General features: G+C 55.9%; 2 protein-coding genes across 11 annotated transcripts in view; one reads left to right on the plus strand and one right to left on the minus strand.

Moving 5' to 3' along the window:
- Window positions 1–11,821, plus strand: part of CCDC61 (coiled-coil domain containing 61) — a 21,844-nt gene extending 10,023 nt beyond the window's left edge. For 5 of the 10 annotated variants that reach the window (XR_001146155.1, XR_001146157.1, XR_001146156.1 and 2 more), the window contains 11 exons: window positions 3,330–3,540; window positions 3,636–3,718; window positions 4,351–4,520; window positions 4,627–4,702; window positions 4,988–5,136; window positions 5,211–5,289; window positions 5,462–5,513; window positions 5,961–6,033; window positions 9,623–9,681; window positions 10,361–10,814; window positions 11,610–11,821. Coding sequence is in view for 2 of the 10 variants with exons in the window: in XM_012733784.1 (XP_012589238.1) it covers window positions 3,330–3,540; window positions 3,636–3,718; window positions 4,351–4,520; window positions 4,627–4,702; window positions 4,988–5,136; window positions 5,211–5,289; window positions 5,462–5,513; window positions 5,961–6,033; window positions 9,623–9,681; window positions 10,361–10,645 (1,237 nt within the window). In the remaining 8 variants the exon portion in view is untranslated. The other 5 variants (XR_001146161.1, XR_001146160.1, XR_001146162.1 and 2 more) reach the window with 5 other exon arrangements.
- PGLYRP1 (peptidoglycan recognition protein 1) lies at window positions 6,904–10,363 on the minus strand. Its single transcript, XM_004693960.2, has 3 exons — window positions 9,972–10,363; window positions 7,690–7,811; window positions 6,904–7,156 (listed from the first exon to the last, which is right to left on the minus strand). The coding sequence occupies exons 1-3, from the start codon at window positions 10,259–10,261 to the stop codon at window positions 6,978–6,980; spliced, it is 591 nt and encodes a 196-aa protein (XP_004694017.1). The 5' UTR covers window positions 10,262–10,363; the 3' UTR covers window positions 6,904–6,977.
- Window positions 11,822–14,042: the final 2,221 nt, after the last annotated feature.

Below are 14,042 nucleotides of genomic sequence, written 5' to 3' on the forward strand. Positions count from 1 at the left end.
TCATTTAATCCTCTCAGGATTTCACTCTTCCAGTCCCCTGTTCTCACCGCGTTCCCATCTGACACAAGTTATGGCACATGCTGTTCCCGCCGCCTGGAACACTCCTTTCAGCTGGCTACGTATGGCCCCATCAGGCTCCTAGTGAAGCCGCCCACAGCACAGTCAGGATTTACATAGGTGCTGCTATATATTCCCTATTTTACGGAGCAGGAACGAAGGCCCAGAGAGTCTCTGAAGAACTGTCTCCCAGGCACCCCGAATACTGTGGCAGAGAGCCCGCTGGACTGTTTCCCCAGACAGGACACCAGGTGGCGCCCTCTGCCACACTGAGCGAACCTCAGCACCAGTAGGGTGACTTTAGAGCCCACAGCTGGCCTGGAGCTTAATGTCCTTGTCCCAAGGAGCCGTTCAGGAGTTTGCAAAGACTTCTAACATTTGTTAATTAATTTCCTGAACATCTGTTAGTTCATACAGTGCTAGTTAATGTTCCTGAGTAAGGAGCCCTTACTCGGTGCCACATGTTCACACACTCTTAGATTCCTCCCACCTTACACAGGTATGGTTACCACCTTCCTAAAGACGTGAAGTGGAACTGCCCAAGACCACCCAGCCTATAAGGAGTGAAGCAGAGCTGGACACAGGCAGCCTGATGGGTGCCACGGTTGTCACAGCGAGCGGACAGCTAGAGGCTGTCCACATGGGAGAGAATCCAGACAGAACGGGTAATCACACTGACAGATGGCAGCTAGGGAAGGGGACGCACAGAGAGCAATGAGGATGTGACCTAGCCAGCCGGGCTTCAGGAGAGGTGATACATGAAGGATGAGCAGAACCCTTCCTGCCCCACTGAGGACAAAGCCATCCATCCCCGGGGAATTGCTTCTGCACAGAAAAGCTTGGTAAGAGCAGAGGAGGAGGAGGAGAGGGTGCTGGGACTTTAGCTGAAGTAGAGTGAAGTAAGTTCCTTGGAGAGCCTGGCTTCCCCAGGCTCGGGGAAAAGATCCCCTTCACATGCAAAAGTGCGTGCATGTGCCCAGCAGCAAGGGGTGTCCACATTTGCCCACATCATTGGTCTCTGCCCTCCCCCTCCCCTCAGCAAGCCCTAGACATACCTATAAACACTCAATTGTCTTTAACATATAAGGCCATGTTTTAAAAGACAGGCATTGTTATCATAGCCAGCAAAATGAACAGAAAGCCTGAAAATATTTTCACTGGACCGAGAACAAGGTCCCCTCTGGGCAGGGTCCCTGTGGCTCTGGGGACTTGCGTTCTGGCTGCAGGTGGCTCCTGTTGTTCTGTGTGACCGCGGACTGCAGCTCGGTTGCCTTCTCTGTATCTAATCTCCTTCAGCCTCTCTTAGAAGGATCTGTGATTCCATTCAGGGCCCGTTCTGATTATCTGGGATGATCGCCTCATTGCAAGGTTCTTACTTTAATTAGATCTATAAAGTCCTGCTTTGCCATAGAAGATTCCATTCTCAGGTTCCAGGGGTGAGGCTGTTATTCCTTGTTATTACTGTTATTGACCCTTGTTCCTTGCAGATTTTTTTTTTTTTTTTTTTGGCATAGAAGAAGGGTGTAGGCCAGAGGTGCAGGATTGAAAGGATTCAGTAAAGACAGAGTGGGGAGCAGAACAGATGCATCTACTGAGATGCACTGCAAGGGGAGCAGTGGGCAGGAAAGGAGAGTCTGCTGCGCCCTGTGGGCCACTCCCCGCTTGGGCTGTTGAACTCAGGCCACAGCAGCAGTGAGAGTGATGAGACTTAATCGCTAGGCCACCAGGGAGCCCTCTGCAGATGTTTTTTGACACACATATTTATTGTCTTTATCTTTAGCCACTAGAAAGAAGCCTTCACTTTAGCTCCTGTGTCCTTTTGAATTGACCGCATTGGATGCATGCCTTGTTTCTTGGCTTGTCAAGATGTCTAGACTGCTTGTGCAGCCTCAGAACTGGCATGAGTCATTTCTCCAAGGAGCTCTGGTTGTTTTGTTTTTGTTTTTGTTTTTGTTTTTGTTTTTAATTTCATTGTCACTGAGCTGACCTTGCTTTTAGGCATTTTGTGAGTAGAAAAACCAGGAACTATATTTTCAGAATAAGAAAAATAATGTCTGTTTATCAAAAACTTTTGATTTGTCTTTTTTCTCATGCTGAAAATCTTAATTTCTAATAACACCATGAATTATTACCATGCTTTATCCTAATAATTCCATTAATCCTAGTAAGAGTATTGAGTAGAGTTTAAGCTGTGGCTATGGTTCTTTTTGCCCTTAGGCTATTATTCCATTTGTTAAGAGCAAGTAGTTTTTCCTGTTTAGGGCCCTTAACATAATTCTCCTTCCAGAGGCCACCAACTCTGACATGCAGTTAGGTTAGGTTTGAGCCAGTATCTTTTAAAGCGGTAGGGATTGCTTTTGTTACAATTTATTTAAATCAAAATATTTCCTTAGTTCAAAGTCAAAATTGAAAAAGAATTTCATATACGTTTAGACAGGCCCATTTCTGTCTTCTTCAGATAACATACCTGTTTTGTTTTTGATCTAATCTTTATATATATTTAAAATATGAACATAGGTATATAATTTACAACCCCTCTTTGCTTTTTCAAAAAGAGAGACATACATAACATTGCCTGGGCTGCTCTTAAACTTATATCCTGGCCATCACTTGGTGATAGAATACAGAACTGTCTGCCTCATTCCTTTTTTACAGTTGTGTAATATTCCAGTTAGGGCAGATGCCCCAAACATTCGACTGATGTGCATTCTGCTTGATTCCACCCTCTGTCATTACAGATTGTGCAGCAGTGTATCTAGCAGTGTGTATCAGTCATTTTTTAAGGTATTTTTTACTGAGCTAACAGTGGTAATGATACATACATTTTAGGTGTGCAGCACTGTAAGTTTGCATTGTAAAAACTCTGTGTACAGTCATCTTGTCAAGGAAAGGTTTGCGCAAAGTAGTGACCTGGACTGGTTTGCTATTTTACACAGCCCTGGCGAGTGGGAAGCAGCAAGGCCTGTCTGGAGGGGTGGGCCAGGACCTCAGGGCTAGGATCTCAGGATATAAAAGACAGACTGGTCATGTCTTTTATAATGAAAACCTACACTTCCTGTGGGATAGGTGGTGGTGATGTGGCCAGGTGCCTCATGTGGGGGAGGTGGGCTGGAGATGGTGAGCCCACGTACTCCACGGGAGTCGAGTTACCCCTTTGTTGTGGAGATGAGATGGTGCCTGCCCACCCCCATGCCAGGAAGAGGATGATAAGCCCCGAGAGCCAGCCTCCCCTCGACATCCCGCCCCAGCCCTCCCTCTCACCTTTCTCGCAGGGTGTCACGCCTGTCCACTGAGAAGCGCGAGCTGGAGACCCAGCTGGGCCGATCGCGAGAGGAGGCGCTGGCCGGTAGGGCGGCGCGCCAGGAGGCCGAATCTCTGCGCGGGCTTGTGCGTGGCCTGGAGCTGGAGCTACGGCAAGAGCGCAGTGTCGGGCACCGTGGGTCCGGCCGCCGAAGCCAGGAATGTCGCCGCCTGGCCAAGGAGGTGAGGGGGCTGGCCGGTCAGCGGGGGCGGCCAGTGGGTGCGGACCACGGCCTCAGGTGACTCTCTGCGCCCGAATCCTCTAATCCTCTCCCTAGCTTGAGGAAGTCAAGGCGTCTGAGCGAAGCCTGCGTGCCCGACTCAAGACTCTGAACGCCGAGCTGGCCATTTATAGGAGAGGGTGAGGGGCGTGGCCAAGGGTGGGCGTGGTCCCGCAGGGGGCAGGGGCGGGGCCTGGGGAGGGCTGGGAGGGACTAGAGTGGGTGGGCAGGATCTGAGGGGCGCAGCCCTGGGAAATGAAGTTGGGGGCGTGTAGTCGGAGGGTAGGCGCGGTTTCGTGGATTTACGGCCTCTGGAAGGTGGTTTGGGGCCGTGGGCGGGGCCTGAAGCGGCTTTGTGGGGGCTGAGACTGGAGAAGGCCAGGCAGGAGCAGGCCGTGGGTGTATTGAGCGAAAGGGAGTTGTCCAGCAGGTGTGGGGCTCCGGTTGGTGTTATTAGCATTTATGAGAGTGGTGGCAAATTGGGAGGGGCCTGAGGGTGCTCTGGGAAACCTCAGGAAGAAGGACCCGGCGAAGGGGTGTACGTGAGGCTGTGGAGCAGTGACAGACGCGTTCTTCCGCGGGGGTACGGTGGGTGGAGGGCTCTGAAGGCCCCGAGAGGAGCTGGAGACATTACCTGCGAGAAGTTACCTATGAGTGTTGTGTGTGAGGGCGCGGCTATCCAGAGCGGATGGTGGGTGGACCTGGAGGAAGAGGCTAGGGACAGGAGCTGGCCGGGCCTGGGGAAAACTGACAGAGGGTCCTGGGTCCCCAGAAGACGCACTCCGCCAGTACCCCTGCCCCCGGCCCGGGAGGACAGGACTTCCACGTCCCGGGAGCGCTCCACGTCACGTGGCCGAGGCGCCGCGCGCTCCTCTTCCCGGGAGAGCGGCCGCGGGAGCCGGGGTCGAGGCCGCCCTACCCGCCCCTCGCCCTCACCCTCAGGTCGGTGCCCTTGCGGCTTTGCCGGTGGAAGAGGAGGAATGGGTAGGGTGTTGGGGGTGTGATCGTGTGACCCCAGCCTCTGCCTCTCTCTACCTCCCTCTCCCAGGTGGTCGTGTGCCCCGTTTCGACCCGACAGCCTTTGTGAAAGCCAAGGAGAAGAAGCAGAGAGAGATCAAAATGAAGTTAGTGCTCATTTCTTCCATGCGGGTCTATCCCACTGACCTTTGCCCTCACCTCTGTCTATCTCACCTGCCAACTACTCCGTCTCCTCTGTTCCGCCTACCACTCCCACCACCCTAGCTTACCTGTCTCCCACCCACAACCACCCCTCGTCCTCCTGCTGTTACTCTCCTTAGGCTGTGTGACCATAAGCGATTCACAGGCCCAGGCTGTAACCCCAGGGGTGCAAGGGTGCCTTTCCCACATAAGTTGGTTGCACAGGCAAGCCTCTCCCTACTGCTCCCCAGGCAGCAGCAGCAGAGGAACCGATTGGGCAGTGGAGGAAGTGGGGACGGTCCATCCATCACCTGGTCTCGCCAGACCCGGGGCCCCGCTGCCCTGACCGGCCGAGGGGATGCGACTGATCGCTCCCGGAACCGGACCCGCAGCTCCTCGGGTAACTGGGCTGGAGCGCAGCCGGCGGGGACACGATGGGGGAGGGCGGAGGCTCACGCGCACCTTCTCTCCTAGTGGACAGTTTCCGCAGCCGCTGCTCCTCCGCCAGCTCCTGCAGCGAGTTTGAGGATTTCTCTGAATCCCTCCCCAGAGGGTAAAACTTGGAATGGAGGGGAAGAACCGCTTCCAATCGGGTGTCTGGGGAGACTGGAAACAGTCTTTTGCAGGGTAATTGGGTGGCAGAGACTGGAGCCCTGAAATCACTAAGGGCTAGGTGGGAGGTGCCAAAGAGCCGTTCCATGGGTCGTGGATTGCTTCCTCCCCAGGGCCCGCCTCCGTGGGAAGCCTCCCAGCCCCACCTGGACCCGCTCCAACATGGTGAGTGTCTTTCCTGCGGTCTCGGGGAAGTAGGAGCAGCACTAAACCGAGACCAGGAGCCGCTGCTCCCTTTTCCCATGATTATATTCTGGGAGAGCGCATGGCAGAAGCATTCCGGAAATGCCCCCGTGCACAGGGACCTTTGGACTGGAAGGGAGAATGGGAGAGTGAGGGGCGAGGACGCTGGTTAAGAACATCACCTCTGGCCTCAGGTTTGAGCATGAGTGGCCCAGTGTGACGCAGGTGGTTTCTTAGCCTCTGCGCCTGTGTATCAGTAACTGGGCTTGGTAATGGTTCCCCGCCTCGGGTTCTGGTGAAACTGAGGTGCCCAGGAGGTTCGTCAGCCCTTAGTTTTCCTGAGGTCCTTAGGTTCAGAATGCCCGGTGGGATTTGGGGTTGGACTAGAGAGATGGTACGTGATCCCCTTTCTTGCCTCCTATGCATCAGAAGTCTACCCCCCTGGAACGCGGCCGCCATCAGAGACGCCTGGCCAGTTCGGGGAACTGGGTCCCCATGAAAGGTGAGCCTGGGATTCCACTGCTCCAGAGCCCACTGGGGGTGATACGGAGGGCAGATCCGACTCCATCGCCCTCAGCGGTCACAGACCCTCACAGCCCTCCACACGCACGTCTGCTCTCACAGAGTACAGCTCCGACCACCAGGCGGCCGACATGGCCGAGATAGACGCCCGCCTGAAGGCCTTGCAGGAGTACATGAACCGGCTGGACACGCGGTCGTGACCCAAGAGGAAGCGCTGCCCTTCGTGCCCCACCCACCAATAGCTCACAGGGGGCGGGGCCTGGCCCTGCTCGCCCTCCCAGCCCGTCCAGGCCCCGCCCCATCCTGGTGCTTGGGTCGCAGGTGCTTGGGCCCCTGACCCCGCCCCCTCCCCCAGGCACTGCATGCTGGGAGGGAGGATGAGTGCGGGTTTTTGTAAATAAATGTATTTGCCCTTGGGATCCCTCAGCTTATGACTGATGGGTGGGGGGTGGAGTGGGCACCTATGTATATTTCTGGGTACATCTGTCACTGGGAGGCAGGTTAGGGTTCAGGTTCCAAAGGGGTCTAAGACGTGGTAGTGAGCAGCCCGTCCTCAAGGGGATCCAAGCGGAAGGTCTGCACAGGATGTCTGGCTGTGTGGAGGAACTGGGGCACCTTGCAGCATGCTTCGCTGCCCAGGAGGGCCCCTGTGCCGCTGTCTGGGGGTCTGGGCCGATCTGGTGCTGATTCCTGCGCTCTGACCTGAGACCTCTGGGTTCTGAGCTGTGATGTTGCTTCTAAGCTGGGATCTCTGGGGTCTTGGTTCAGGGTCGGGGCCTCTGGGTTCTGAGCACCCGCAGACTGACAGACAGCTGGGAGACGAGGAGGATGTGGGGGGAGGCATGCTTCGGGACAGTTTGAGCTGCACCTTTATTGAAGGGCGAGGCTGTGGAGTTTTGGACAGGAGGGGCGGGAGATGGGGCCTCACTCGCGGTATTGCGGCCAATTCCGGATGATTTCGTAGAGCTGGTCCCCTGGAGAGAGTGTCTGTTGAATATCCCTGTGGCCTTTGACCTCGTAGTTGGGTTTCAGGGATCCTCTAGCCACCCCACAGGCCAGCAGACTCTGGGCTGCCCGGATTGCCCTGGGTGGCGGGGACCGCTCTGGGGAGGCAAGAGGCAGGAATAAGGCTGGGGCTTTCTGGAAAGGGCTAGGGATTCAGCTGTGCCCCCAGAGGGCAGACCCCAGCTGCCACTCCTCAGCAGTGACAGGCTCTGCGTGCTGCCAGTTTCCTTGTCTGTGAGAGGGGAGAATGACGGCACTGCCCCAGGGAAGGCAGAGGGGGTCATGCTGTAAGCCCGCCAGGATGTGGATGGGCCTCTGGGGCAGGCAGCTGTCGGATTATGACTTACCCTCCCTCATCCGCTCCCAAACCTCAGGGTGCTCCCCACCCTGGCTGCTGTTACACCAAACCCCTCTTTGGTGCCTGGGACTAAGGCTTGAGCACTTTTGTGAAGAACTAGCCCCCACCCTTAAGCTACAGTGGTTGGCCTCTAAGGGGGACATGGCTCAGAGAGGCAGTTGTGTTCCACACCACCAAGCTGTAGGCTGCGGAACCCCCACAGCCTCCCACCCTGCTGTGCCCTACGCCAGGCCCCGCGTCAGTCCCATCCCCGCCAGCTGGACAGCCACGTACCCATGTAGTTTCCCATGAAGGTGATGCCGATGGACATGGGGTTCCAGGCGGTGCCTGAGTGGTCACCCTTGATGTCCCAGCCCCGGCCTTCATACACCAGCCCGTCTTCTCCGATCAGGAAGCTGTGTGGGTAGTGAGGGGGCCTTGATGAGGGAGGAGACTCCCCCCTCCTCCACCACAGCTCCCCCATCTTTACCTACCAGTCACTGTTTCTCCAGCCTCCCTCTCAACCCCTGACTTCCACAGTAACAATGACATGGCACTGCCACATGCCGGTGCAGCCCTGGTGCCCACACCAATCCTGTGAGCCACTAAGCTTCCACTCTGTAGATGGGGAATCAGAGAGGGGGAGACAGCTGCCTGTGCTCACACAGCCAGTTGGGGGCAGAGCCAGGATCTTCACCCATGGAGCCCCTCAGCTCCACCATCTGACCCCTAGCTTTCTCACGGCCTTCCTTCAGCTCCTGATGTCCTTTATCTTCACTTCTGTCCTCCCAGACAGGCGCCATTGGTAATTCACTTTAAGCTGAGGGAGCCAAGACTTAGAAAAAGGGGTGATTTGGCCAAAGTCACATCCAGAGACTCCTGCCTCTCAGGCGTCCATTCAGCAGCTCTTATGCCAGCCCCCCCCCACCTGCTCCTGCCTCCTGTCCTGCTGGGGTACCTGGTTGGGGGGCCCGGATCAGGGACGTAACAAGCCCTGGAGGTCCAGCATCTGCCTGAGCGTCCCACCCGGCCCCAGGTTCTTCAGACTTACTCACCTGCCGTGGCCCACGGAGGAAGTGTGACTGCCGCAGAGGGTTAACAAGAGGGCGAGCATCTGAGCGCCCTCAGCCCTGCAGTCTGGGTCTGTTCGAACTGGATGTTGATTTCGCATGTCGGGGCCCACGCCCACCCCTCAGGAAGCCAGACTCTCAGAACCTGGCTCTGAGGTTAGTTTTGTAGTGAGCGACCACAGCATGGTTTGTTGCCACAGCCCCCCCACCCCCACCCCACACTGCTGAGGGCGTTCTGTCTGTCTGCTAAATGGAGTCAGCTGACTTGTCATTAACGCCTCAACGCCCACCAGCAGGTGGGGACAGCCAGGAGCCCCTTTTGCAGTGAAGAAATTGAGGCTCAGAGAGAACGCAAGGTGACAGGGGAAAGGTGGTCCAGGAGGTTTGAATCAGACTGAAAGCTAAATTCTGAGAAGGCAGTTTGCTTCCCCGTAAGGTGATGGAGGCCAGAAGCTGCAAGCCCAGCCCGTGATCGTCATGGCTTCCTGGAAACTGCCAGACACAGGGCCCCTCACTCTTGGGAACAAAACCTTGACACTGGACTCTTTGAATAATCAAATCTCCTCCGAGAGGGTCCCGGCTCCTGGGCCTTGCTTGCCTTGCCCCACTGACACATTTGCTAAGGGTGGGGCCTGGGAGTTTGCATTTCTAGCAGGGCGATTTTCTCATGCTTACCAAGACCTGAGAACCTCTAGAACCTGAGAAGGCCAATGGCTGGGGCGGGGGGCGGGTGTTGAGATAACCCCCAGAAGCAGTTCCAGTCTGCCCCTGGTTCTGCCCTTACCTGAGATCTGTCCTCCCCACAGCAGCCAGAGGGGGTGTCTTATCCCCCAAGAAGCTCACACCCCTCATGGCACCTGGTTTCCCGCGCGGGCGGCACCAAGGGCCTCTCCATGGTCCATCTCTCTCTGTGTGTCTCGGTCCTGTCCCCTCCTGGTTTCACACCTGTCCTCTCCCCACTGCACCTCACATCCTGCTGTACCCCCTCTCTGCTGGCTGTACTCCCCCCACCCCCAGCCATCTCTGGGCCACTGTGGTGGAGCCGGTCCCTTGCCTCTGCCTCCAGAGCCCGGCTTCTGGGTCGCTGGGCTCCTTAGCCCCATTGCTTCACCGCCTGAATCTGCCATCTGTTCTTTCTTACCTGTTTCTCCCATTAGGCCCCACTGGCACTGATACCCAACCCCCATCCCTGTATCTGGCACCTGGCCGGGCACAGGTAGGTGCCCAGAGACGTTTGGTCTCCAACCCAGGGCAGGCAGCATGCAAGTGATTTGCATGTGTTGGCCTGGCCAAGCAAGTGCCCCCCACCCCACTGGCTTTGCGGAGGGTGGGGACCGCTCAGCCACCTGGCCCCAGGGCTAACCAGTCTGGTTTTCTGCCTTCGGCTAAGGCCCGGTGTGGAGGAGCCCTTGTGTCCTCAATCTTGGCACAGTCGCTTGCGCCGCCTGCCCCTCCCCCGTGGCCTCCCAGCAGGGGCCCTCACCCCAGCCTTCCCTCCACACTCACTTGTAGCCCACGTCGCACCAGCCCAGCGTGCGTGCGTGGTAGTGCTGCACGTTCTGCACCTGCCTCAGGCAGGAGGCCGGCGTGTCGCAGTTGCTGCCGGCCGTGTGGGACACCACGACGTAGCGCACCGGCAGCTTCAGGGTGTGGGCGCACTCGGAGGCCAGGGCCTTCCACTCGCGCCGGGGCACGATGGGGCCACAGCAGGCCGGCGTGACAGCTTGCTGCCCGAGCGCGAGGCGGGAGAGGCAGGCGAGGAGGGCCCAGGCGAGCGGCGCGCGGAGGCCGGACATGGCGGCGGGCACCGGGGGTCTAGGAGCGCGCGGCTGGCTGGCCGCACCTTTATCCGCTGGGCCTGGGCAGCAGGAAGATCTTACTTCACTCCCTGACAGGACTTCCCACGCCGGTCACAGGGAACCCCAAACTCTGCTTCCTTCTCTGGAGGGACCTCAACAGGATGCGGTGCGGTCAGTCTGGTGGAGGTGGGAGGAGGAAGCGCACGCCTGGCCGGCCCTTACGCAAGCCAACCGCGTGGGGGCCGCGGGGGGCTGGCCATGGGCCTGGGCCCTTGGGCTTGCGGTTTCTGGAAGTCTCCGCATCTGGAGCCCTGCCCTGCTTTGTCTCCTCTGTTAATTCTCTCAGTTCTCCTGGCAACTCACCAGGAACTTGACACCTAAGCTGGGCGGCTGAGAGGTGCAAGTGAGGGTGGGGCAAGGGGGTGCTGGGCCCTTCTTCCTTCTTCCTGCAGGGTCTACAACAATAAGGCTCCTCTCCTAAAAACACTTCTTTGGCCCAGGCCCGATGCTATTTAACCTTGCAGCAAACTGAAGAGGAAATCAATTCACAGTTGAGTACACTGAGGCTGGAGAAGGGGAAGTCACTGCTGAACCCCGGCACGGGCAGGGCCACACTCAGAGCCACACTGCTGGCCCTTGAGTCCTGGCCATGTCCATGTATGAGCTCCGGCTCCTGGAGTCATTTTCTGGTGCCTCTGTATTCCCCACGCACAAAGCAGGGGTTTCTGTAAAACAAAGGACCCAACTCCTGTGATCGATGTGGGATTAAATGAGTTGAAGGGGTTGAGCCCTTAAAAGATGCCTGGCTCACGGTGCCATGGAAGTGCTACGGGGTCTGGCACTTGCATCTTGGGAGAAAGCAGCATGCTTTACGTGGGTGCTTCTGGCTGCTCCGTCCTGCACAGAAGTGAAGCAAAGTGGTGGGGAAAAAGAATAGAAAAACTGAAGACATCACAAGATTAAAACCTGACTCACAAGGAGGTGGGGGCAGAAGGGATTAGCATGACTATTAACCCCGCCAGAGAAATCGAGGCATATCACTAGGCATAAGGCCCACGCAGTAGCAGACTCAGTAGCAGACTGCTGCAGGGAGTGTCGGACCTCAGGGTAAAGGACGGAGACGGCCCGCTGTGGAGTCCCGCTTCCTTTAGGATTCCACATAGTCATCTAAAATCAGCAGCAAACAGGTCGCTCCACAAAGGAGTGAGCCCCTCCCCACACCCCCACACCCCCACGAAAGGGAAAAGGACTCTATCAGGGCAGTCCCTGCCCTGGCACGGGACGGCAGTCCTGCCCCCCTGTGCCTCTGCAGGTGCTTCTTCCCACCCGCTCTCTCCCTCTGCAGGGCAGCAGCCTCCTGCCTGCCCGTGACCTGCACCTGCCGGGACTTCTCTGCACTGACCCCCTCAGCGGAGGCCGCTCTCCTAAGGCCGCCCCCTGCGACCGTGCAGGCCTGTCAGCAAGCCTGTCCCTTCGGGGCAGCTCTTCCTGCCCATTTATGGCTATGCAAGTTTCTTGTATGCCTCTGTCCTTTTTCCTAATAAACCTGCACTTTAAATATAACTGAGTCTCTGTCTCGTGGAGAAACTCGCCTGGGGAACTCGCTGTGTGCCGCTGAGAGGGGAGCTCTGGTGAAACCTTTCCCGGAGTGAACCCAGGGACCCCGCACTAACTCCAGAACGACATCGGGACACAGCTGTTTTCCGGGGTCGCTCAGTGACTTGGGGTCAATGGTTGGGCCTCAGGCTCTCCTGAGCTGGATATTCAACACTCTTGACCATTTTCCTGTTGGGTTGTTGTAGAAGGATATTACCCCAGGGTCCGTGAGACATGCTGCAAGCCTATTCCTCCAGTTTGTTTAAAAATCTTTTGTGGTTTACCTGTTTCCTGTCTTAAGAAGATCTTTCCACACCAAGATTATCAACCTATTTTCAAAGACTACTGTTATCTTGTCTTTTACTCTTGGACCTTCCCCTTGCCTAGAACTTCTATTAAATAGCATGATGTAGGGGTCTAACTTGTAGTAGAGTGATTAGCTGTTTGTCTTGGTACCTTTTGTTACATAGTTGGACATAGTTTTAATCTTCAGCCATGCCACTACTTAGCCGGTATGTGGGCGGAGTTCCACATAGTTGACCAATTCCTTTTTGAAATGCTCACATCCTTTAGCTTCTGTGGCACAAGACTGTCTTGATTTTCCTCCCATCTCTGGCTGGGCTTTGGTTTTCTTGCAGACTTTTCTCTTCTAGACTAGTACGGTATTTTCTCTGCCTGATGACTGTATCCAGGTAATGGCTTCAGCCAGCAGCGAAATGCCAATGACCCAGAATTTCACATGGAGCCCAGAGCTCTCAGGACCGAGTCTCCCCACCTGTCCACTTGCCACCCCTACTTGGATGTCCCCAAGGCCCTGCACACGCAAGGTTTCCAGGACGGAGGCCTCCCTGGTGGCGCAAGGGTTAAAGACAGTGCCACTAAGCTATTACCAGCCATTGCAGCATGACCTGTTCTGCTCCCCACTCTGTCTCTGGTGAATTCTTTCATCCCCCACACCTCTGGCCTGTACCCCAGCTATTGTGCAGCCTCAGGGACTGAGACGCTCCCATTCCAGCTAGGGAAGCCGCACACCGGGGCCAGCCTCTGCTCTCTCCCCGCTGGGTCTGGCCCAGAGAATGCTCAGCACACAGCCGGTGCTGGGTTCCTAGTTACTGAGGGGCGAACATGCAGCCCTCCGCCCCCGCCCCCACCTGCCCTCCTAAACATCCTGTGAATTGGAACGTTCCTGTGGTTTCCGCCTGGTCATCTCCCACCTCCTCAGGGACTCCTGATGGGCGCCCTGGACCCTGGGAAGCCACCACTCTGATCTGACCCTGCCTTTCCTGAAGGTCACCTCCACAGGGAGCCACTTTTTCCGAGGATGAGGTGCAAAGGGCTCACCGAGACCCAGAGCACCCATCCAGACTGGCCTTGCTCTGGCGGGAGCCCCGGCTGGGGGTCCCAGAGGCTGTCCCTGCTGCCCTGGCAGGCGCGGGGTGAGGCCCCCAGGGCACTGTACCTGCTGCAAGTTTTAAAGAGCGGAAGCTTCAAAATTCAGGAAATGTGCACTTTGCCTTTGTACAAAGCACTCAGCTACCCTGTTGTAAACAGGCAGGAATTATTTGTACATCGAATTCTTGAACAATATTAAGAACGTAATCCTTAGCCAAGCGGGGGGAAATCTTCCTTTGTTAGAATTTTATTTATTTTGTAGTTTGTCAGCCTAAAATGACACTCCGTGACTGTCATTTTAGACGGGGCCATATCTTTATTTTGAACGGAGGAATGAGATTTACTCCCTGTGTGTTTTAGGTAGTTGAATTTTTAAATATTGAACTCATCTGCTGCCTTTGTTTGATCTTGCTATAATAATAATTCATTCAGCCAGTGTAAAAACTCCTCAGTCTTGTCATGGAGCAAAAAATACTTGTTTCCTTTGTTGTATCAACAATGAGAGAAGAGCAATGAAGTGGTGATTTATTATAAAGAAGACACGATTAAACACAACCCAGACTCTTGGCTCTTCTCCTCGATGCTGCCAGTCCTAAAATGCTCCCCCACCCTAATTGTCTTTTCCACTATTCTTTGGTCTCACCTCAGAGGTGAGAGAGCTCCTATCTGCTCTCTCCACATTATTTCCTTTCTTGGAATTTATCACAACGGTAGTTACGAACGTCCCTGTGAACCGGGAGGAGACCGAGGGCAGGGCTGTCCTGCTGCCTTCTGTGTCTCTGGTGACGTC

Source organism: Condylura cristata, unplaced genomic scaffold (assembly GCF_000260355.1).
Source record: "Condylura cristata isolate star-nosed mole 26May11 unplaced genomic scaffold, ConCri1.0 scaffold00041, whole genome shotgun sequence".
NCBI classification, from domain to species: domain Eukaryota; kingdom Metazoa; phylum Chordata; class Mammalia; order Eulipotyphla; family Talpidae; genus Condylura; species Condylura cristata.